Source organism: Hypomesus transpacificus, chromosome 13 (genome assembly GCF_021917145.1).
Source record: "Hypomesus transpacificus isolate Combined female chromosome 13, fHypTra1, whole genome shotgun sequence".
Lineage (NCBI taxonomy): Eukaryota > Metazoa > Chordata > Actinopteri > Osmeriformes > Osmeridae > Hypomesus > Hypomesus transpacificus.
The window spans coordinates 10,214,543-10,238,574 of NC_061072.1; the positions used below are offsets into that span (position 1 = coordinate 10,214,543).

Genomic DNA, 24,032 nt, shown 5'->3' on the forward strand with positions numbered 1-24,032 from the left:
GCTCAAATGGCCAGCCAGGAGGGGAGGATGAAAGCCGGAACAGAAGCGCTCTTCTTCTTCTTCTTCTTCTCTGAGGTAATCTCCACAGGTCTCAGGGCTGATGCCGTCCTCTCGCTTCAGTCGCAGTAACTGATACGGAGGCAGGCAGATATGGCAGGATGATGGGATCAAGAGAGGGAGGAGGTGGGGGAGGAGGAGGAGAATGAAACAGAAGAAGAAGGAGTCCAGGCAACAGTCCCTGTGTAACTATGGAGAGCTGGAGAGACAGAGCGAGAGACACGGGAGTGACATCTCTGATGGCATCACACCTTCTTTCGAGCAGCTCGCTGACCAGGGAGGACGCCGCAGCGGACGGAGGCGTTCCCGAGCGAGCGAGGGGCGACTGAGGACGGGCTGACAGGATTCCTGGCTCCCCGTCCCTCTCCGCGACCGTGTTTGCGCGTAGCGTGTTATGTATAGATGTGAGAGGCGCTCGGTAGGAGCCCAGGTCTCCTCCAACAGATGAATGGCGCAGTGCTGCTGTTGTCATGGCAACCACCGGGGGGAGGGGGGGAGGAGGATTAGGAGGAGGTTGGGTACGAAGGGAATAAAAAAGGAAGGAGGGTCTTATTAAAGGGACACTGTTTCACAGCTCGACGCAAGAAAAAAGCTTTGGGGGGCCAGACTGGAGGAAATGGGGGGAGCAAGAGCAGGGGCGATATGAGGGGAGAGAGGGGGTCACTCCTCTCCTGGAGCCCCGGCACACCCGCCTGTCCTTGTTTTACCCTTGAAAGTCTGGCTTCACTGTTTTAACATGTTCTGTTCTCATCCTGTAACTACCATTCCCTTACTCTTGTAAATAGATATGATATGGAATATATTTAATTAAACATACTCTGGTGGAATTACAAGAATTGGACAGATATGTAAACGATGACATTGCTGGTCTGTTTTTCTTTTCTCGCGTCATTCAGTCCTTCTTCCTCCTCTCGCCCCCCCCACCCACCCACCCACCCACTCAAACTCAGTCTCATTCAAATGAGTGGTATACATCATTAGGGTTTTTATTCATCCACATCAGAGATATGGCAAAACTTCAAATGGAGACTTGGAAATGCTAAAAAGGGATATACCGTCATCTCTGCAACTTTTAAAAACAGCACTCCCAAATGAGAAGCAAATGAGACGACTACGTCATGAATGTCTTGAACGCTGATCTTGACAATGCCAGAAAGTGTACAGAATGTGCCACAGTCTTTGAAACTGAACTGCACTTAGAAGATTCAGCAAATAACACTTTGTTCATCGAATAAACGCTACAGTTCCGTAGTCAAAAACCAGAGGGTGAATTGACTGACTGTCGCTTCTGATCAAACTATAGGTGGTGAGGATTTCAAGCTCCCTGGGCAGAGTCTTCAGAGCCGTCTCATGGCATTATTCCTGTTTCAATTACCATCTCATCATTAGGCGTCACTCATGCCTTTCTCTCCTGCCTCCACCGATGACAAAGGAGCTGAGAATGTCACATTTCCATTCAGCAGAACAAACGTAGAAGCGAGTCCAGGGCCGGTGGGTGGATGGGGAGGGACAAGAGAAGTGTAGCTGAAAAGCAGTCCTCCCCAGAGGCAGCATGGAGGACTGAGGACAGGGGATTGGGATACACATGGTTGCCAGTTCATAAGAATACAGCACCTGTGCTTGCTGTCCTGACAGCAGAGCAGCGATCCCCAGTGATGGTCTCAGCTCCAGTCTGTCTTCCCGCACGGCTCTATCAGCACCGTACGTCCAGAACAGCTGTGTTTCAGAGATGATGTGGCTGACTATAGATACGGTGGGATAATAGCAGGGCAACGTGATACTTACGGTGAGAGGGGAGGACAAGGGCTCCAGTTCCATCAGGGCATCTTGAGCAAATGCAATCTTCCGTCTTTACACTTATCCACAGGGAGGCAGTAATTGTATTGATTGCGGTCGTTAATTTAACAGGGCAAGATGTTGAAATAATGCCATTAAATGTTTCCAAGTAAAGAACAATCAGTCAATCAGCTGGGCCTGACATGTTTACAGTAAGACCACATAATGGTGCTTAGGGAGAAACCAATAGGCAATCAGTGATGTCGTGTCAGGCCTCCAGTGAATCTCACACTGTATAACAGTCAAGCTTGATCGTACAGTATCATCGAGGGCATGCATATCGATTCAACAGTAGTCTGCACAACAGGAGTCGTCATGGCATCAATGGCACCTGCCAGAAGTCGGTACAGGCTGTAGGAAACGTATGAATCCAGATGGTATTTGCAGCATCGGAGAGCTGCAACAGCCTTCGATGACGATGATTCTGTCCACAAAGGCATGGCATTTCCTTAGAGGTGGGGAAGGTGGGGCAGGCTCAAGAGGGAAGGCCCCCCGCCCCCCTCAGCCAGGCTCTCCAATCCATTTCACAGGTCGGCCCGAGCAGATGGGACCCCCTAGGAGCCTTCACGCAGGCCAAAGGGATTAAATCAGAAAGTCATTGATTTCCTAAAAAGGTCAGCGCTTTCCTAAAGCTTTCATTCTATCAGAGCCGCGGGGGTTGAATAAGCCCAGACACGTTTCCTGAGGTCTGTGGCGGGGATCTGAGGAGGGGTAAAGGCAGTTCGATGTGTTCTGGAGAGGCTGGACGGGTGGGGGGTGGGGGACGGGGGGGACGGCTGAGGAAACGTGGGGTCGACGGGTGAGGTGGGGGGACGTCTGCGGAGGCTGGAGTGTGGGGAAGGTATGGGAAGGGTGGAAGAGGTTTCAGGATGAGTTTACAGAACGGAAGGTGTAAGAGATGACGGCGGAGGAGGTCTGCCCACCTCTCCAGAGGACGGAGGGTGTGACTGGACGACAGAGGGAGTCTGAGGAGGGCGAGGCCCGCAGACCTGCTCCACTGACCTTGGAGGGGAGGAGCCCCAGCTTTGGCCTCGGGAGCCACACTGTAAACACTTGGCACAGCGACGCGGTGTGACGACGACCGCTGGGCTGAATTCATTAAAGGGTGAGAAGACTGGGGTGCTTGAGACGATGCCCAGTTTGGCACACAGTACGACATCTAGGCTGAGCTTTCGGTGAATCTGACTGATAGAGATCAACTGTAGTTTCCATTATAAGGACATAGCTTCTCCCAGTAGGTATTGCGTAGGCTACAATTGTAAGATGTGTCTTACAGACCCATGCCGACATAATAGATGGATATCAGTACAGACCTAGAGAGGGATAGATGTAGATAGTGATGTCATTAAAGATGTCGAGATGAATAGAAGTCCAGACTAGACAGTAGGTTTGAACAGTATGTTATGCCAGTATTTGCTCCAGGTGCAATATATTGATACCCCAGATGGTAATATGAGATATGATTTCACTCGCATCATAGAACCATTGGTATCCTATACCTCTTCATAGTTTTACTACAGTAACCCAACATAACCCCTCAAGGCCTCATCTTTCACTGACACACACCGACACAAACACACACACACACCACACGCCGAGCAAAAGGATTATGGAGAGGTCGGATAATTAACCAGGGAAGGACCCCCCCCCCCCCTTTCAGCACACTCGCTTTCATTTTTCTTTATCTCACATAAATAATGAAAACAGCTTGTATTAAAATGAATTCCTCCATTTATTTCAAAGAGTGAAAGTTCTGTATTTATTTTGAAGAACAACTCGTACAAACCCTCCCCTGCCAAGACCCTCACACACAGCCAGCCCCCTGCTGGAGATGGTGTTGATTATGATGATGGTGGCGAAGATGTTGATGATAGTGATACCGCTGAGCTTTTAGGACTGGATATCACTTGCACTTAGACTCCTGGGTAGTTATATTGACGTCTGCAGACAGCATGTAGATCATGACAATGCTAACTCCACAATTGCACTGCACTCAGTCGTGACCTGTTACAGGTATTCTTTTTTATTCTTTGTGCAGGAACCATTGCGGACCAGTTTAGGCTTTCACTTTAGTTTTGAAGAACCACTTATTTATACAAACTGGAAGAAAAACAGATTTTAAGTTTTAGATGAGTGATTCATCTTTCAATAATAATCCCCTTGGTGTCATCAAATTTGATAAGGTAAGTACCTTAATGTACACTTCAGTGACTCTAATAGAGACACCTGCTGGCCAAAAAGCACAAGCCGCAACTCTCACTGTAAGTTTCTGAAAGGGACTCAATGACTTCAAAAGCACAATAATAAGTACAAAGCACACCGGGAGACTTCATCTTGAAGCTAAGTGTAGCGGCGACACAATGCTGCCCCATCTAGGTCAAAACAACAACACAACTCTTTTCTACCATCGTCATGTACATTTAGTCATTTAGTAGATGTTCTTGTCCAGAGCAACTTACAGTAAGTACAGGGACATTCCCCCCCCGAGGCAAGTAGGGTGAAGTGCCTTGTCCAAGGACACAACGTCATTTTGCACGGCAGGGAATGGACCCAGCAACTTTCGGATTAATAGTCTAAGTCCCTAACCGCTCAGCCATTTGACTTTACTACTTGATGTATCAAGATAACACCCACAACACCCACACCAAGTTCCCAGAATTCACTATAACACAGATGAGGGTGTAGATAGTAAATGAGGCTGAATATACTGCAGTGAACAAAGAAAGGAGGAAGGATAGAGAGGGGAGTAAACATGTTCTCTCCACAATGGAGGACGTCCAGAACAGTGGAGGAGACAGAACGATTTGCCGGGAAAAGAAGATTGGCTCGCTATAGTAGTCTCCTTTTCAGGAACCTTTCCCAGAGCCATGTCTTAACTGGGCCTTGTCGCCCGAACAAAGCCCGCTCCAGCAACAGCCTGCCCCCAGGCATGTGACAGGGACTCTTCACTCGAATAGCGGTAAGAATACGACGTGGGGAGAAAATAAATCCTTCTGTGATCTACAAACTATCAAGCAGAACTGAGAGAAGGGTTAATGATGTGAATGTTAATCAAGCAGCTAGGGCACCCTAGTGGTAATACCCATTCAGCCTGACTGTGTAGAAAGGGCATTGTCCCTGCATGGTGCCTATACAGTCTATTAAAAAATTCGAGCATAGAAATGAATGCGATCAAGCAAAACAACTGCCAAGTGTGGATGTAAGTTGGCATCGGAGAAGAGACTGATAAACTCCACCAGTCACTGGCCTGCCATGGGGGTTCTTCTTTGCTCATATTTCTTTGGTAGCAAGTGACTTATAATCACCAGGGAATGAGTCACACTGAACATAAACAGATGTCCATGTCCTATCCAGCATTTCAGCTTGTTTATTTGATAGCTTTTTGAGAAACAACTGGCATTCTGACCATGTGTCCACCTCTCCGGCTCTTCCTAGCTGACATCAATTTAGCTTTGTTTATCATCGGCTTGTTGGACTCACAGCCTGGTCTCCACTCCTCCTTGTTATGTCCAACATTGTTTGGCCTCTCAGTTGGATCTAGGCTCATATCATTGCTTATTCCACACAATAGATTGACATTTTCATCCACCCTCTACATTGGCTGGTGGACAACATGTTTGGTTATTTCCCTCACCTTCCCAGTGTTGCAGATGACTGTGGGAGGACGTGATTGGTGGTTAAGACAGATATGTGCTGGACAGACAGACGAGCACAGCTCATATCCAGCATTCCAGGCTCCCCTCCCTGTCACCTTGGTAATCCTCCAGTGACTAACTGGCATGCATGTGCAGCATCCTGTGCTCTGTGAAAGGAGGCCTTGCTTACAACGCGTGACAATACAATTGTAAAGCTGTTACTGCGGGAAGTGCAGGTTACTGGGGGAAGCTACTTCCTCCACTCTGTCAGAACCGAGCTGGAGGTGGTGCAGGGGAGGCAGTGAGGGAGCAGAACAGACTGCTCTGTAGCAGGGGTAGAGGGAGGCAAACAGTCCGCCAAAGGGTCTTTGAAAGTGTAACTCGTGGTGGTCGATTGGTTTGTAATCAAAGTGAACCTCAGCCCAGACATTTAGATGAACTCTGATGCAGCCTACAGCCTGTTGATTTTACATTTCATGACAGGGAAATCGAATCTACCTAATTCCAACCTATTCCCAGCTAATGTTATTACAGTTCATTATTGAATTTGTCACTTAACGTCATCACACATTGTTTCAAAAGCAATGGCACATAGCCTGCCTGTGCCGTCTTCGGTGGAGCTCTGCAGAGTGGATGCTGGGATGCCCGGGGTTACCTGTGCGCTTGCTGGGATGCTGCAGGCGGATGCTGATGGCCTGGTGAGTGAGCAGAGGGGAGGAGGGCAGGGAGCGCGACACGCCCTCCATGATGCGGATGTGCTGCATGCCCTCCGTGATGGAGAGCGGGGGAACGCTGTAGTCTCCCTTGAAGGCACAGTCGCTGTCTACACTGCCACCTGCAGGGTGGGAGGACACACAGCGGGGGCCTTGGTTACTCCAGTCTGGCACCGAGAAAAGGGCAGGGTCCTGAACACACCATGATACCCCCCCACACACATGGTGCCCTGCAGGAATCCTGCTTTCAACATGAATTATGTTTCAATGCAACATACTTTAAGCTTTTTTTCTTCCTGTACTCCATTCCTCAAAGTTCACTTTCCTGAACCCATGCCCTCCCAATTTAACACTGTACGCTTTTCCTCCCTGGATATCAGTGTGATGATGTCGGGTTGGAGAAGCAGGAAAGAGGGGAGGGGTGTGATGATGTCGGGTTGGAGAAGCAGGAGAGAGGGGAGGGGTGTGATGTGGAGGTATTGACTGTGGCCATCATAGGCTGACCTAGTAGATAGAGGGCCTGGAGGCAGCATGCACTCTTTACAGTACTGACCTACTGGCTGTGGAAGAACAATAGTTGCTATTGGTCAGCAATAACAAGCAGCAGTCCCTGAAGGAGCACAGCAACCAGTGAGGAAAACCCTTACTCCCTCCTGCAGTAGCCAACGATTTTGTTTATTTCCTACGTTCTTCTCCAGCCACATTCCCGGGCAAGCTAACACTTTTACCCTGCAACACTCAGGAACAACAATCAACTCATCCACACAGTCATCACTGACAGCTAGGTCTCTGTGTGCGAAGACACTTGTCCTGTCTGTATCAGAGCTGTGAAACCCAACGCCTTCAGGAGATTTTGACGGTGAATTTGCACTCCTCAACCAACAGCTCTGCATAATTGTCTGGGAGCCGCAAGAGGAGTTTGGTGTGAACCAAGGGTCGAGGGAGGGAGGGAGGGAGGGAGGGAGGGAGGGAGGGAGGGAGGGAGGGAGGGAGGGAGGGAGGGAGGGAGGGAGGGGAGACTTCAGTGGTGATGGGCTTAGCTCTCCAAATGCCCAAACACAATAAGGAAAGGACAGTATGGTGGAGCTCCATGTCGAAACAGACAAGCCCTTAAAGGGTAAGAGCCTCTTTATGCCTTCAAACACACAAACCAACACCCACTCAGCTCAGATGGGCTCAAACACACTGTCTACCTTGGGTCGAAGGGAAGGATCGAAGGGAAGGGTAAATCACAATGGTATGAATAATATTTCACAACTTAGATTTACATACACGGCCACAGAAGAAGAATAAATCTAACTCTAACCTCCAACAATACCAATATAAAATACAAACCCTCCAGGGTACTTACAGCACAGTTCAAAAGATGAAAGTAAGACAACCACTACTGGCAGAAAATAATTAATATTTCATAGAACTTTTCAGAGCAATGAGTTTAGTTATTGGGAAGGACAGAGGAAGGGCAAGTAGATGAAGGAGCAGGGGAGAACAGAGTTATGTGATATGGAGGTGAAGAAAGAGAGCCAGGTGTTGAGTGGTGGCTGCTTACCTTGCCCAGCGTAGCTGAGGTAGGGATGGTCTAGACCGGGCGAGCAGGGGCCGGCCAGGTCCTCACTGCCACCATCTGCAGAGGAGGAGCAGAAAGAGGAGAGAGAGTGAGTGCGGCGGTGTCGGTGGTGCTCGATCACCAGGGCCATCTCCTCCTCCATCCGCCGCCACCGGGACCTGAGGAGCCCCAGGAGACTGCCCACACACAGCCCATCCACCCCCCTCCTCCGCTGGGACAGCTGGCCCCTCAAGGTGGCAAAGTGTGACCCCACGGGCAAAATCCACTTTTTTCTCCTGCCCATGGTGAAAAGGCCGTTTTTGACTATTGAAAGAACGGAGCGTGTGTGAGGGACTGAGGACTGGTCCTGTAGGCATTAGGTCTGCTGATGGATGTACACGGGGCTAATGATCTAAGGATCAATGAGGCCCAGGGGACTGAGCAGGCTGAATTAGCTCCAGTGGATGGAGCAGAGGGTCGATGTGTCAGCAGTGCTTAGCCTCTACAGGCGCCTGTTTGACAAAGTTGAGCTGGAGCCACAATAATGTTGGATGCTAACACAAGGGCTTATCGCAATTTATTCCCAGATCATAAACCCCCATTTAAATTAAGCAAAGCCAGCCATTTTTAAACCAAGCAGCCGTAAAAAAAAAAAAAAAGAAGGTGATCATCTGCCACAGATTTGCATGCTCGCCATAGTACAAAGCATACAAAGTTGTATAATTTTTTTAAATGACAGCAGAGGAGCCAGTGCACACAGAACACTCACACAAAAATGACTCTTTAGAACATATCTCTCTCTCCTGGTATGCAGCAGTCAAGGACTAGATTGGGTAGCGGGTGGACATATTAAGCCAGTCGATTAACAAATAGCATTAGCTTCAGGGTGTGAGTGCGTGAGACCCGGAACAGGCACAGAGATTGACACTCATTGGCTAGTTAATCAGACAGTCCAGCAACGGAGCCCACAGCCAATCCCAGCCGCTGCAGGGACACCTCTGGTACAGCACCCAGCAGGCTATCTATACAGCACACTCATGTCCGCATCGCAGCAGGAGTGTTACATTTCATTTCGTAAATATCCAGCAAATCCACAGTGCCTATGAAGGTCTGCGGACTGAAACAAACAAGTCTGGCTGTTTGCATGGTGAGCAGTCATGTGATCAGGGTGGACATTGCTGCCACAGAGATCAATAGCCAGTGAGCTGGAACATGAGGAAGGGACCAGGCCAGACAGACATTCTCATTTTAGACGCTAGAGACACACGGGACACACTAACTCTCCACTGCTCCAATCGGCACTGTAAAAAAAAAAAAAAAACATAACAAAATAACATGTACCACTTAAGACTTCATAATTGTACAATATTAAAAGAGAAGGCAACATGTCGTTAAAGCTCTCTCCAATTATAATTTACTGTAAAAACTAACTAACAAACTAACTCTAGCATACAGTCATACAAAGTTAATGACAGTTGAGGGTCCAGTCCCATTTGGAATGTAGATCAAGAAAAAAGGAAATAATTGACTTATACTATAGCGGCTGCCTTTCAAAGACACAAACCCCCGGAGCTATATAGCCCTGAGTTGTGACTCACCCAAGAGGTGTCTAGAACTACATCTCCTGGAGAAGTCTGGAACAAAGACCACCCCCTCCCCTTCTACCCAGAGTCCACCTCTGAAAGGTTCAAATGTCACAGAGAACGCCAGAGTCATTAGAGCGCTGTGGGGTGTTGATGTCCGCTGGGGCCCTGGGGCCCTGGGGCACTGGTTCTCCCTGAGACATCATTAGAGGGCCCGTTCCTTTACAGGCATCTGAAAGGTCCTTTAAGGATGGACTTTGTGTTAGGTCACCGCTGGCAAAGAGAGACATCCTCAGGCATTTGTTCATGTCTACCAGCTTCTTGTTTCTGGATAGTAGCCCTAGAGGCCCTTGGGACGCACTGAGGCACACACACTCACTAAAGGAACACACACACTGAGGCACACACACTCACTAAGGGAACACACACACTAAGGTACACACACTCACTAAGGGAACACACAATCACAGAGGATACAGAAGGCACAGTCTCCACAGGGTCACCTATACAATTCTATAAGGACTTCCATTATGCCCACACTGTGGTGCTGTCACTCTGATCTGTCACAAGGAGTCCCTTAAGAGTCAAGGGACAACAATGTGCCCTTTCTCTTCTCTTTACCTAGTCCGCCTCTGACTAACACTGTATCACCACAGCTTGAGAGACTGTTCTGGTCCTTCATTGTCCTCTGTAATGTATTGCAGTGGAGATGATCTTGGTGATTTGATCCCGTTAAGTGTGGTACTTTTAGAAAGAGCAGAGGATTTGGTCAAAGACAAGAGCAGACATTGAAGTGTCTGAGTGTTTTGACATTTATGTGTGTGCGCGCGTGTGTGCGTGTGTGTGGGATGGTTGTATGTGAACTCTATTTGAAACCCAGGTGAACATGCTGATCTTTACCAGGAAGTGAAGCTCTCTTAATGAATCACCACACAGGCACACAGGCAATATCAAAGCAGACACCTGCTCAGTCAAGTGTTGGCAGACATCTTCATTTGCATCAATCACTTCTAACGCGATGTGCAAGCACACAGACACACACATAGCTACATAGGCAGAGAACGAACTAGATCACTAACCAGACATTTTGGAGGGCATATTGGTACAGATTTTAATCTCATTAGTGCACCTACAGCAGGAAACCAGTACCAGGTCAGAACAGAGTCCACACAAATCTGGTCTACCACCAGCCAACCAGAACCTTAGTAAGTCAACCTCCTCCAACCAGCACCGGAACTACACAGAGCATGGGAAGTGATGGAAACAACACAAAAGTCATTGACAAGTTCACAAACAGGTGGGCTTTAACAATTTGCCTTGTGCCCCACCTGTGTAGGGACCTGACCTCCAACATCAGCTGTAAACTGAGATGAACAGCTCTGCCTGGACTGGCACTTTCATTATTACCAGAGATGACACCTGTCACGCCGTCATGCTAGCCATGTCACACATGTTTGTCCAGGACACACACACACACAACACTTGGACTCCTAACAGGGCACGGAACAGTAGTGCGGAAGAAAACCCCATTAAAATCACAACACAGTGCCAAAAATGGAGGTCAGCAGTGTCTTGACAAGGCAAAAAAAAATTGCCTTAGGGACAGCGGGGAATAACCTCGTACTCTAACTCAGACAGTGCGGGGGAGCTGAGAAGAGCCTGCTATCAGAGTCATTTGTCACAGCTGTATTAGCTAGCCTGACAGACCAAAGGCAATTCTGTCAGCTCTTGTGCAATGTTACCTTGATGAAGGGCCTGACATTGCCAGTTAGGATTAGATTGCAAGCAGGGCTTTGGATACGTCCTGGATCCCAGAGGAAGGATGGAGCATCATCATGCAGGTGAGAGACAGAGGACATGTCCAGCATCATGCAGGTGAGGGGAGAGGACATGTCCAGCATCATGCAGGTGAGAGACAGAGGACATGTCCAGCATCATGCAGGTGAGAGAGAGAGGACATGTCCAGCATCATGCAGGTGAGGGGAGAGGACATGTCCAGCATCATGCAGGTGAGAGACAGAGGACATGTCCAGCATCATGCAGGTGAGAGACAGAGGACATGTCCAGCATCTTGCAGGTGAGGGGAGAGGACATGTCCAGCATCATGCAGGTGAGAGAGAGAGGACATGTCCAGCATCATGCAGGTGAGAGAGAGAGGACATGTCCAGCATCATGCAGGTGAGGGGAGAGAGGACATGTCCAGCATCTTGCAGGTGAGAGACAGAGGACATGTCCAGCATCTTGCAGGTGAGAGACAGAGGACATGTCCAGCATCTTGCAGGTGAGAGAGAGAGGACATGTCCAGCATCATGCAGGTGAGGGGAGAGGACATGTCCAGCATCATGCAGGTGAGAGACAGAGGACATGTCCAGCATCATGCAGGTGAGAGAGAGAAGACATGTCCGGCATCATGCAGGTGAGAGACAGAGGACATGTCCAGCATCATGCAGGTGAGAGAGAGAGGACATGTCCAGCATCATGCAGGTGAGAGACAGAGGACATGTCCAGCATCATGCAGGTGAGAGAGAGAGGACATGTCCAGCATCATGCAGGTGAGAGACAGAGGACATGTCCAGCATCATGCAGGTGAGAGAGAGAGGACATGTCCAGCATCATGCAGGTGAGGGGAGAGGACATGTCCAGCATCATGCAGGTGAGAGAGAGAGGACATGTCCAGCATCATGCAGGTGAGAGACAGAGGACATGTCCAGCATCATGCAGGTGAGAGAGAGAGGACATGTCCAGCATCATGCAGGTGAGAGACAGAGGACATGTCCAGCATCATAATCCAGAAGTGTGTGGCTGTCCTAGCAGCACAATACTGCAGCTGTGTTTTATCTGTGGAGGCCAAGATCCCCTGAAAGGAAACAATGACACAGTGAAATTGTTTTGTAAAAAATAAGATTTTTAAAATGTGTTTTAGGTCCCCTTGGCAAACTGATTTAAGGCACATTCCAATATATGAAAGAGCAGAGTAATAAAGAAGCCAACATGGCAGCTGTACAGCCAGCAGAGCAACCATGTGCTTTATTCTACTGAATATACAAGAGACTGCCGGCTATTGTAATCCTAATGTATGTTCTGCTTGTCTGCACATGTCTTCAGGCCTCGGAAGTTCGACTTGGACTACATTTACTGAGGTTAACAGACATAAGCTTGGTGGTATGGTAAAGGTGGTATGCTTGAAAAAGTATAGGTTTAACAAACATACCTAAAATGTTAGAAAACACTTCACTAAGCTTGATGCAATGTATTCATTCATATTCAATAAATGAAGCTGATCAAATGCATATATTGTCCCTGAAGCTTAAATATGAGTCGTAATCATGTTAATCTAGTTCTTTATGCACCTCAGCAGGGCAAGAGCCTAACATCTGAGGTAAGTGCTGAGTGGCTACAGCAGTGCCTTCCCACTGAGTGTGATGTGCTGTTTTATCCGTGAGACAGTGGGCACAGTGGCACAGGGCCAGGGCCACTGACGCATGTGTGACAGGAAGAGTGCGTCAGGCGCTGGCCGCGAGCCCCGCCACTCGACAGTGTCCTGGACGGAGGTGTTAGTGGAACAGGAAGTAGAGAGTCTAGGGGGGGAGATAATGAGAGAGAGAGATATATTGAGTGATGGAGAGCGAAGAGAGGGAGGAAGAGAGAGCAAAAGGAAAGAGCAAAAGGAGAGAGAGATTGTGCGAGAGAGAGAGAGAGAGAGAGAGAGAGAGAGAGAGAGAGATTGTGCGAGAGAGAGAGAGAGGGGGGGAGAGAGAGAAAGAAAGAAGGACATACTAAATTGGCGCGCACAGCTAAGAAAAGCTCTGTCGCAGTTTTGAGTGGGTGGGCTTCGCCACAGCGAGTGAGGGATGGATGGAGAAAAGGATGGCTAGAGAGAGAGGGGGAGATATGGATGGATAGAGCAGCAGTCAGACTACGGAGGAGGAGGCGGAGGAGGAGGGGAGGGGTGTTACATCACATAGACAAACAAGTCTAAAAACAAGCAGCTATAAATAAAGTGCATCGAATATGAAATGGAGTCTAAGGAGCAGACACGCACCCAGGAGAAGACTATGGGAGAGGTGTGAGAGACAGAGAGAAAGAGACAGAGAGAGAGAGAGAGAGAGAGGGAGGGAGAGAGAGAGAGAGCTGCCTCCAGCCTCACTCGGGTTGGTTTCCTCTCTCCAGAACGACAGTGACAATATTAACACAAGATATTGGATTGTCTCTGTCCCTTCTCTCCAGACTGCAGTGAGAGGACTTGTCCTCTGTCTCTGTCCCTTCTCTCCAGACTGCAATGAGAGGACTTGTCCTCTGTCTCTGTCCCTTCTCTCCAGACTGCAGTGAGAGGGCTTGTCCTCTGTCTCTGTCCCTTCTCTCCAGACTGCAGTGAGAGGACTTGTCCTCTGTCTCTGTCCCTTCTCTCCAGACTGCAGTGAGAGGGCTTGTCCTCTGTCTCTGTCCCTTCTCTCCAGACTGCAGTGAGAGGACTTGTCCTCTGTCTCTGTCCCTTCTCTCCAGACTGCAGTGAGAGGGCTTGTCCTCTGTCTCTGTCCCTTCTCTCCAGACTGCAGTGAGAGGACTTGTCCTCTGTCTCTGTCCCTTCTCTCCAGACTGCAGTGAGAGGGCTTGTCCTCTATCGAGGGCCCTGCTGCCTGTCGGCCCCAAGCAGGGACACCAGAGGACTCACACTGGAGCTTGTCTGACAAATAATGATGTTGTGTATTCATCTACCAGACGCCTTTATCCAATGCGACTGAGGGGGGCATGAACTGCAAAATCTAGATGTGCAGCCAGATACTCACTCTACCACTAAGCTATACTGCCCATCCCTCAGATAACAACGTGACTATATTATATCCACCCATTAAATTCAATACACTCAGTGCCATGGTGCAAGAAGGCTGAACAAACTAATTGACTTTAATGCACCACAAAAACAAAAAGGCCAGTAGATAGACATGCTATGTTGTCATAAAGTACTCCTTTAATCTAAACTGAGAGCACAGGTCTGAAACAGCAGGGGGCAGTCATTAGTGCAGAGGGGAGAGGAGGGGATAGGAGGGGAAAGGAGGGGAGAGGAGGGGAGAGGAGGGAGAGGAGACATAGGGGGACAGAGAGAGGGAGGGCTAGAGAGAGAGGGAGGGCTAGAGAGAGAGAGAGAGAGAGAGAGAGAGAGAGAGAGAGAGAGAGAGAGAGAGAGAGAGAGAGAGAGAGAGAGAGAGAGAGGGAAAGAGGGAGAGAGAAAAGAACAGAGAAAATGAGTGAAAATTGGACAGAACGCGAGATCAAAGGGTTAGAGAGATAAAGGGAGAGATAGGAAAAGAGGAAGAACAGAGGGAGGTAGAGAAGAAGAGTGTCCTTACTACTGTGCCCTCTTCCCCACACAGGCTTATTCCTCTGCTTGCCCAGAGCAATGCAATCACTCACTCTGTCCTTACAAAACACTACAGACACACACACACACATCCACACACAGCCTCTCCATTGCAGGCCAACATTGAACAAGCAGGCTTGAATAATGAAAAACCATCAAATATAAAAAGAGTAGGAGATACGACTTCACTGTACAAGAGACAGCAGACCCAGTCATTTAAGTGAGTTGATGGCTGTTTGTTAACTCGGATAACCATTATTATTTTACAACCATTCATCCTACCTGACATGACTATCGATGTCAGAACTGACTGTACCCTTCACCCTGTTTCAGCAAGAGGACCAAGGACAAGGGCAGGACATACGGAGCCCTCCTAACGCTCTTAATCTGTGTGATAGGCTGAATGAGGGGGCGGTCTCCAGACAGGTCCGTCTAGCCCCCGTGCACCTCTTCTGAGGGTTATGTCAATGCAGACAGGGTGTCTGGGGCTGTGGATGCGCTCACACACACACCATGCAGAGTGCGTGTGGAGTGGGGAACTACATCCAACCTGTCTGGGAAGATCAACATTGTCCCCCGACTTGACAGACCAGCACCTTCATACGAGTCAGCGAGTCAGCAGGAGCTACTGCTGTGGGAAGGATGGGGGGGGGGGGGGGTATGGTGGGAGCAGGCAGACAGACAGGGTTTGGTGGAGAGTGGCTTGTCTGGAGGAGTGTCTGGGGGCGGGGGTAGGGGGCACACACACGGGCACACCCACACACACACTACACACACTAGACACACCACACACACTACACACACCAGTGAAAAGGAATCATTGGAAATATAAATTGAAGTCATCTAACCAAATGTAATGACTGCGAATGGCGTTCACTTTAACATTATTCGTTTATACGGCTGACAGTAAAACACCATCCAGGAAGCCTCTCCCCGTCAGAGGAGTGTAAGGGAATGTCCAGAGGCGATCAGCCAATCGAAAAGAGCACAGAACCCGAGGGGACATGGACGCAGAGGAGATAAGAGAGGTGAAAGAAAGAGAGAGACTCTCAGGCAGATGGGCGAGAGAGAGGAAAAAGCGAGCGAGTGGGAGACAAGCATGATGAGAGCAGAGCCGAGCAGAGAGAGAGAGAGAGGGGGAGGATGGGTGCAGCTGGGGTGAGAAAGGGATGTTTTAGAAGGAGGGGAAGACAAAAGGAGGACGGAGTGGGAGACTGTGGGACTTGAGAAGAGAAGGAAGAGGGGAGGAATATATGAAATTTTGAGGACCCTCATTAGCCCCCCTTCCATTTGACTCTCCTGCTCTCCTCATCCCAGGGTTAGCTGAGTATGTGGGTGATAGAAAGAGAAAGACATGATACATGTGTGATAGAGAGAGACAGAAAGAGAGAGAGAGAGATTATTACAGAGAGGGAGAGCAAGAGACGAGGGGAGATGTTGCTGTGATGTTACACTAAATATTAATCTCACCCAAATTCTTACAGAGAACAGGGGGCACTTTGTATTGTCATTCATAACCAAAGGACAGAAAACCAGCACGTTAACCATAAAAACACACACACACACACACACGCTCTCTCTAACACTCTCTGCCAGGGTGTGGTGTGATGCAGTGACTGATGTGAAAGCTCCACCTGGGTCAAGCGGGCGCCAAAGCTCCAATCTAACTGACAGAATCTGACACTTGCTGAAACTGGAAGTGGTCACTGGAACTCTGACACACATGCTACAGATACTGTTCTTTACCCTTGAAAATTCAGCAGGGCACCTATACACACTGATTGGCAGCTTCAATTACAGGATTAGGTACTAAAGAGAAATCTTCAAACCTGAATCTCTATGAAAACCAATTACCTCCTGCCTTCTCCATTCAAGACCCATTCAGGACTCCAGATATAAAACCATTCAGCTCACCTTTTCAATGTCTCAGTTTGCCAGGCAATGGAAATCCCGCACCAAGGAACATCCCAGGAACATCCCAAACAAAAGACAAGGACAAAGGGGAAAACAGAAGGAGAAATGATGTTGAGGAGGTGAAGAGGAAGATAGAAGAGAGGGAGAGAAGCGAGGGAGAGAGAGAGAGAGGGAGACAACGTGTGGCCCGGGCAGACAGAAAGCTCTACACACAGTGAGCGGCACCATGTGTGATTGCACACACACACGCTGTCACTGAGGCGCGCACACGCGCATGCACACACCCTCCCACGGCAGACAGACACTCTCCCTCCGCCTCTTGTGCTCTCGCTAGCAGCAATAACTCCCTCTCATCCTCTCTCTCTCTCTTTCAGCCAGGGCAAAATGACTTAACCCTTTACGAGCTAACATTCTTGAAATGCTGTGCCCTTTCCAAATGTTCTCTTCTTGATAAAGAGTGCAGGATGAGTGTGTGAGTGTCAAAGGTTACAGCTAATTAGAACAGTGCCATTAATATAAATGCACGAATATAATATCGTTGACAAATGTTTGTTTCCAATGTGCCAATAGTGCTAGTTTACTGAAATATATAAGCGTAGACTATATCTATGTGAATCCCCACTTAATGAAAACTACAGCTGAAAACTACAACTAAAAGCAAATGTTTGTACCTGATTATCAGTCAGTTGCAGGAAATGTGTGGTGGGTTACCGTCCTGTTACAACAGACCTGATCTCAAGGAGCTTTATTTTTAGCCTGCAGCTCTGCACCCCCATGCTGAACTGTCAAACACTGCCTATGGTGTGAGTGTGTGTGTGTGTGTGAGTATGTTCTTACGTAATGGATCTATAGTTTCAGAACACCCTATGTATGGACTACAGTACATTCTTCTGGGATTATACTCTCATATCACAGGCTGTATTTTGCTTTTAAGGTACTGCATGTGATCCTTAAGTAATGAAACGTATTTTAATATCAATAAAATATCACATTTATATTTTAACATCAATAAAATATCAATTTTTATATAAATAATAATAGCAATAGAAATATATTTTAAGATCAATATCAAAAACATTACCGAGTGTACTGAATGAGCTCCAACACAAAGCACATTTGTCCATTTGTGTTGCGGTCTACACCCTGACTGGCGAGGGTTTGTGGAGGTGAAAGAGCAGGATTCAGCCAGGGCCTGGATCTGAGCAGGAGGCCCATGAATGAACCAGGAACCCCCCTGGAGACAGGGAGAGCTCCCATAATGCACCTGGGTCACAGCTCCTCTTAGTCACTCCAAATTGTCTTTGACCTTTAAGGGCTTCTGCTTCCCACAAGCATAAAGTTGCCATGGTTGCCCGGTGATTAGGTCACAAGTGACGACTGATGAGGTCATAAGCTCGGAGCACCCCAATGCCCTAACCTTAGACACAGGAATATTATTCTGGACCCTTGTTCCAAAACAGTTCTGGCTTCTTTTCCTGTGCTTTATAGTGTTGAACGACAAATGTTAAGGTCAAACAGTGAAGTCACAACACAGGGAGAGTGTTTACAGGAAGATAGGTTATGTGCTTTATATAGCCTCTAGAGACTGAAGGGAGGTAGGATTACTGTAATACTGGTAGAAATACTGACCTGCCAGGGCAAGACAAGATGTCTTGCAAGCCGAAACTAAACTAGGGCTCTGAAACCATTCTGCAACAGATAAAATCATGGCTTAAGCTCTTTGCTAAAGGGCATCTTTTATCTTGTATTGGAAAATGTACACAATCTAAAATATGGATTGTGAATCCTCCAAGATTAAGTTTCAGAGGTTCACACAAAGGTTCTGAGTTCTGCTGAAAGTTGATCAATTACTTGTTATTAATCCTGTGGGTTCAGAAGAAATGTCCAAAACAAACATCCAGAAACAAACAGTCAATTCCTCCATTCACTTTTAATGAGTTCATTAATGCAGAGAGGAAGGGACGATTCTGTGGAGCAGGAGGGGCCAATCTGTCGCTCAGTGTTCAGCCAGACATTCCCCCCATTAAGCTGTTCCATCTCAGTCTGCAGCTTATCAATCAATCTGCTACACCACACACAGCACTGATCTCTGTCTTGACTCTTACTACACCACACACAGCACTGATCTCTGTCTTGACTCTTACTACACCACACACAGCACTGATCTCTGTCTTGACTCTTACTACACCACACACAGCACTGATCTCTGAAACCATAACCCTAACATGACAAACGGCTTCCATCAATCAGATACATTTGGTCCATAAACATGTATGGCCACAGTGAGGCTGCAAGGCTACATCAGACCCACATCACCACATAGGGAGGAGAGAGAGGACAAACCCCAGACCGGACTGACTGGACCCTGAAGTTATGAATCATCCATAAATGTCCAAACCTCCCCTCCCCCCGCGCGCCCCTCCCCCCCCCCCCCCCGCCTCTGTCTTATTCTGGCACAAGTCACATCTGATTAGCTTAACGAGATGATTCAAATATGATCTGATCGCTAAAACTTGATGCTCACGGCTGGAGGGACATTCACCCTTTTGTTGAGAGAACCCCAAATGATGGGTGTCAGTGCATCTGTGTTCACAAGTGAACAATCATTTCAGACACACATGTTGAATGGGGTCTGATTACTATTGTGTGGCTGGGAACAGCATGGCAGCAGGGCGCCGATCATTCAGTCTTGTTCAACACAACCGTCGTTGCTTTGTCTGCTGTTAGTATACACAAGAACCAACACTTTCTCACTTGAAAACTGTGTCTTTGGCCCCAATTCTATGTGATTTGATGGTGATCAACCCAACTGAATAACAACTATCCACAACACAGATAGTTGAGATATTTAGCATTCAACGGACCTGAATTGACAGGTCATCACTGTAAATAAGAATTTGTTCTAAGTGATCTTGCCTGTGTAAATAAAGGTTAAATTAAAAAAAAAAAAAAAAAAAAATGAATCAGTTCATTGCAAAAGCATCAAAAGCAACAGTGCATTTGCGGCAAAAGTAACAAGAGTTCCAATCATGCGTCTCTAACTAGCTGGCAGCATAGCTTGATGAGCTATTGTGATTCACTTCACAGGAGGCACATCTTCTCATTCTGGCATAAAAAGATATCTAATCTTATCTTCCTCTGACATCAAGGAAGAAAAAACACACCAGAGGTATTCAGGAAGGAATGACCAGGGAGGAACAGTTTCCTTTAAAGCTAGAACTGAGAAATGTATTTACAAAGAAATGTGCAGAGGACTACTGCCCCACAGCGCCCCCTGTCTGTGGTAGTGAGGTTGACGCTAGATCCTTGGGAATCCACAAAGTGACAGCAGCAGACATAAAGAGAGACAGACAGACAGACAGACAGACAGACAGACAGACAGACAGACAGACAGACAGACAGACAGACAGACAGACAGACACAAACACACACACACAAACAGGTTCACTTAAACACATGCACACTTGCAAACACAGACAATCATACAGTCCACAGTATCTCATGGAGATGAATTTTGACCCGACAACTCATTTAATTCCAGTCGAGCCTTGCAGTGAAACACAGAACAGACTGGATCTGTGTGAGGAGGAATTAAAGCCCTCTGTGGTAAACCACTCCAGTCCCAGGAGAGCAGAGAGCGTTACATAATGCTGTTTCACGTCACAATACAGTTATGTCCCCAGCTAGACAATACCAACTTCATAACCATTTGGATCCCAAACACTCAAAGACAGGATCAAAAACACCTTTAAAACACGGCCTCCCAAACAATTTCAAATCACATCTCACATTTTCAACACTCTTTTCTGCCTCCTGCCAAGCCCAATAAAACAGAGAGTTCTCGTTTGTCCATACAAGATATTACGCAATGATTCATGTTTAACATCTGAACTGTGAATGAGATGCAGGACACCTGTACGACTCATTTATCTGCATATATCTAGGACGCCTCGCTCGGTGTATTGTCACGCGCTACTGACGACTGAGCCGAGGCAGACTGTTAAAGAGGGCTTTTGTTACGTAGCGTTGGCACTCCCATTCAAACAGGAGCTGTTGCACTCTTCCATGCTGGGATCCCCAGCAGCCGGACTCAGCCGTACTGTGCTCGAGGATGAAGCCACATCGCCACCTTCCCTCCTTGACAATGAAAGCGTTTCAGAGCAGAGTGACAGAGGCAGCCATATAGAAACAAAGATGGCAGTGGGGCTTTTAAGGGTGAGGGCTTTTGATGGAACAATACAGCAGAGGTTTGAAGAGAGAATTTCACGTACGCCCATGAAAACGCATGTGAAGAGCTGTTAGCCCCCAATCATTGTCTGTCATTTCTATGTCTGTGTGGGCTATCATGCCGCAGATAGTGGAGAGGTGTGAGGGTGTGGAACCAGGTTAGAACGAGAGCCCTCCAGGGCGACCCTCAGTGTTCTGACAGACGGCTGAGTCATATTGTTGGTGACTGGGGGCAGAAGGTAGACTTACCACTGTTGCGGTTCTTGCGGTTGGCCTTGCCACCTGTGAGCAGCATCTTCAAGCTGTTCCTAAACATGGCTGCAGCAGATCGCCTGGGCTATGGAGAATTCTGTTGAAACCGATAGAAAAAGAATGATAGAGGGAGAGAGAGACAGAGAGAGAGAGAGAGAGAGAGAGAGAGAAAGGGAGAGAGAGAGAGAGAGACGGAGGGAGAGAGAGGGAGGGAGGCAGAGCGGCAGAGTAAGAAAGAGAGAGAAGAGGAGGCATATCAAACTGTGAGAACTGCTGTACACAACAAAGCAACTTGTCTGCTAGGCATAGAAAAATGCGGTGCTACTGTAGGTATACACAGCAATGCCTTGCTTGTACAAGGTTCACATAAGTACAAAGGCTACTGCCTATTCAAGGAACACATATCTAAACAAGCTACAGTGGTAGGTCCACATAAAGAACATTTGTTCTCGGCTATCTTACATAAGTCTTGCAAAACCCATCTTTAGTCCTGTAAGCTGCAGACAGTGAAGAGACTCCTCTACCTCCCACATCCAAAGTCCTTTCCTGTCCTCCACCACTGTGATGCAAAACCACCAGTGACCTGTCTGTCTGGGCGGGGGCCAGAGAGCTGAGATCGAGGAGGTTTTGATGTGGCAGCAGTGTGTTGGAGGCTGGAGGCTATGCTAAGGAGTGGGTGAAGAACAGCAGCGCTACAGAGTGTGGGAGGGGAGCGCAGAGGAGCTCCGACACAGTACACTCCATTCGGCAGGTAGACGCTGAGCGTTTATCCTTGTACAGAAAAAGCTGCTGACAAGATTGACCTCGGACTTCTTTTCTCGGACTTCACATCCACTATTCCCCTCTGGCATTACACTCCAGCTCCCTCCATAATTACCCCCCCACCCCACCCCCAACCCCCCCCCCCCCCCCACACACACACACACACACACACACACCCCCGTCTGCCTGTCTGGGTGCTGAGTCATCATTGCAATGATTGAGGCAGCAGATCTTCCCTGTTCCAGCAGTGAGTCAGCGCTGCCTCTCAAGACAAGCTCCAGCCCAGGGGAGGGGAGGGGGAGGACAGACAGCGTTCTTACCCCATGGAGCAGTGAGGTGCCTAGTATGGTGGCTCCTACTTCATTTAGAAAGACTATAAGTCCAGCATTTCATCTTCATGTCTTGCTCATGAGTGGCTACTTAAACGGAACCATAGTCTTAGGGTTGGTGATGAAGAAGGAACAATCAACGACAAAGAAGAACATCTGTGTAAATACTTACACATCTTGTCTTGACAAGTTCCACAATGGCTGGTTTATCAAACACACGGCATGCTCACAACTGTCTGTTCTACCATGGGCCTAATGACTGGATAAAGAGTTCCTAAGAGCTGCCTTACTGTCTACCCCCCTCAGCCCATTCCATTAACAGACCTTTATAAAGTTGAACTGTGTCGTTCCTTCTCAGTTCTTTCTACTTTAATAGCCTCAAACTATGATTGGTACTGCTTTCCCTTGCTCTCCTCTGGGATTGTATGACCCAATAACAAAACGCTGTTAAAGGCACTCCATAATCACCACCATCATTCGAGCTGGCCATAAACACAGGGACTACATCTGAAGTGATTTTCACAGCAAAGCAACAGTTTGTCTAACATCTAGTCTCCATTAAAGATGCTGTGTCTGTGGTGAGCAGGAGTCCTCTATGGTTGAGATTCAAACGTCCACGTAATGTAGCAAGAACCGAGATCCGAGAATAGAACTGAACGCTCAAGTACACACACACTCATATACACAATATTCATATCGCAATCTCCGAGGGAGCGTAAACACTCATCTCTCATTCCCACTCGGTGTGACCCGGTTTTCTGGCCTTGTGTGATGGGAAGCCAAGAAGCAACATGTACCGGTACTTAATGATCCTGTGCGTAAGCAGATGCCACCCTTCTCAAGCTCTGCTTAAGACGACCACATAATTCCCCTCCAGAGGAAAAAAAAAACTTGTAAAGAAAAACTGTGCCTCTGCATGACTTGGCTGTTCTGTCCTCTCCAAAAGTACAAATGTGTTCGCTTGAAAGAAAAAGCTGTAGGTGGTCCACAGCTCAGTAAAAAAAAAAACAATGAGTCATCAAAACCCTTCAATAATTACAACGTTGATGTGCAATCAATAAAATCCCTGAAAATGGCAAAGATCAGTGGTGTGGTGCAGCTCAGCCACTGGGATTCATCTCTTGCTTCTCCTGACCACCCTATTTATATTATTATATGTATTAAAACTCATCCGAGAGGAAAACACTCAGACAACATTAGAAAATTACACGACTGACGACAAAGCCTCACGGGAGAGTGTACTAAATGTACCAATAATGTACATGTTGTGACGGCAACATTATTGTGACAAAGTTCCTTGAAAGCTTTTCATTTAGGATTAAACAAACTATGCTTTAAGTCTTAATAGGACTTGGTAATTAGCACCACTGACTGTACATCTATCAATGCACAGTGCTGAAGCAATAGGGGAGCGTGGCTGTTAATTATTTGATCAATTTAGCTTATCATTTATTAATCTACTGGAATATAACATGTTATAATTAGGCCTATCTTCAAAGGCAATGATTTCTGCATTATTAATTGTGTCATTTCTGTCACCTTCGAACTATTACAGGGACTACTGTTCTGCCATAAACAAAAAGGGAAAAATTGAACCAATTCGACACATTTCATTTAAATTACAAACGAGTAAAGGACGTTTCTGAAGAGACATCCAAAGCAGCCATATGTGAACCTCTCTTAAAACATGTCAACATAACTAACAAGGGTACCAGTAACCAGCCTGAAAAACTAAAACTGCAAAAATCCTACCCATAGACTGACAGGTGCAAGTGGACCTGAAGGTGCATTCATAACAGGGGGGAATTTCATTCATGGT

The 24,032-nt window shown here is 47.5% G+C and overlaps 1 protein-coding gene across 2 annotated transcripts in view; it reads right to left on the bottom strand.

Annotated features, from left to right (window-relative positions):
* Window positions 1–24,032, bottom strand: part of tanc2b (tetratricopeptide repeat, ankyrin repeat and coiled-coil containing 2b) — a 69,888-nt gene that overhangs the window by 33,147 nt on the left and 12,709 nt on the right. Inside the window, exons 3-5 of one of the 2 annotated variants that reach the window (XM_047031898.1) lie at window positions 21,120–21,219; window positions 7,791–7,865; window positions 6,184–6,363 (exon numbers count right to left, since the gene is read on the bottom strand). In XM_047031898.1, the coding sequence (XP_046887854.1) occupies window positions 6,184–6,363; window positions 7,791–7,865; window positions 21,120–21,186 (322 nt within the window). In that variant the 5' untranslated portion in view covers window positions 21,187–21,219. Of the gene's footprint in view, window positions 1–6,183; window positions 6,364–7,790; window positions 7,866–16,643; window positions 16,822–21,119; window positions 21,220–24,032 lie in introns of those variants that run through there. The other variant, XM_047031899.1, reaches the window with a different exon arrangement.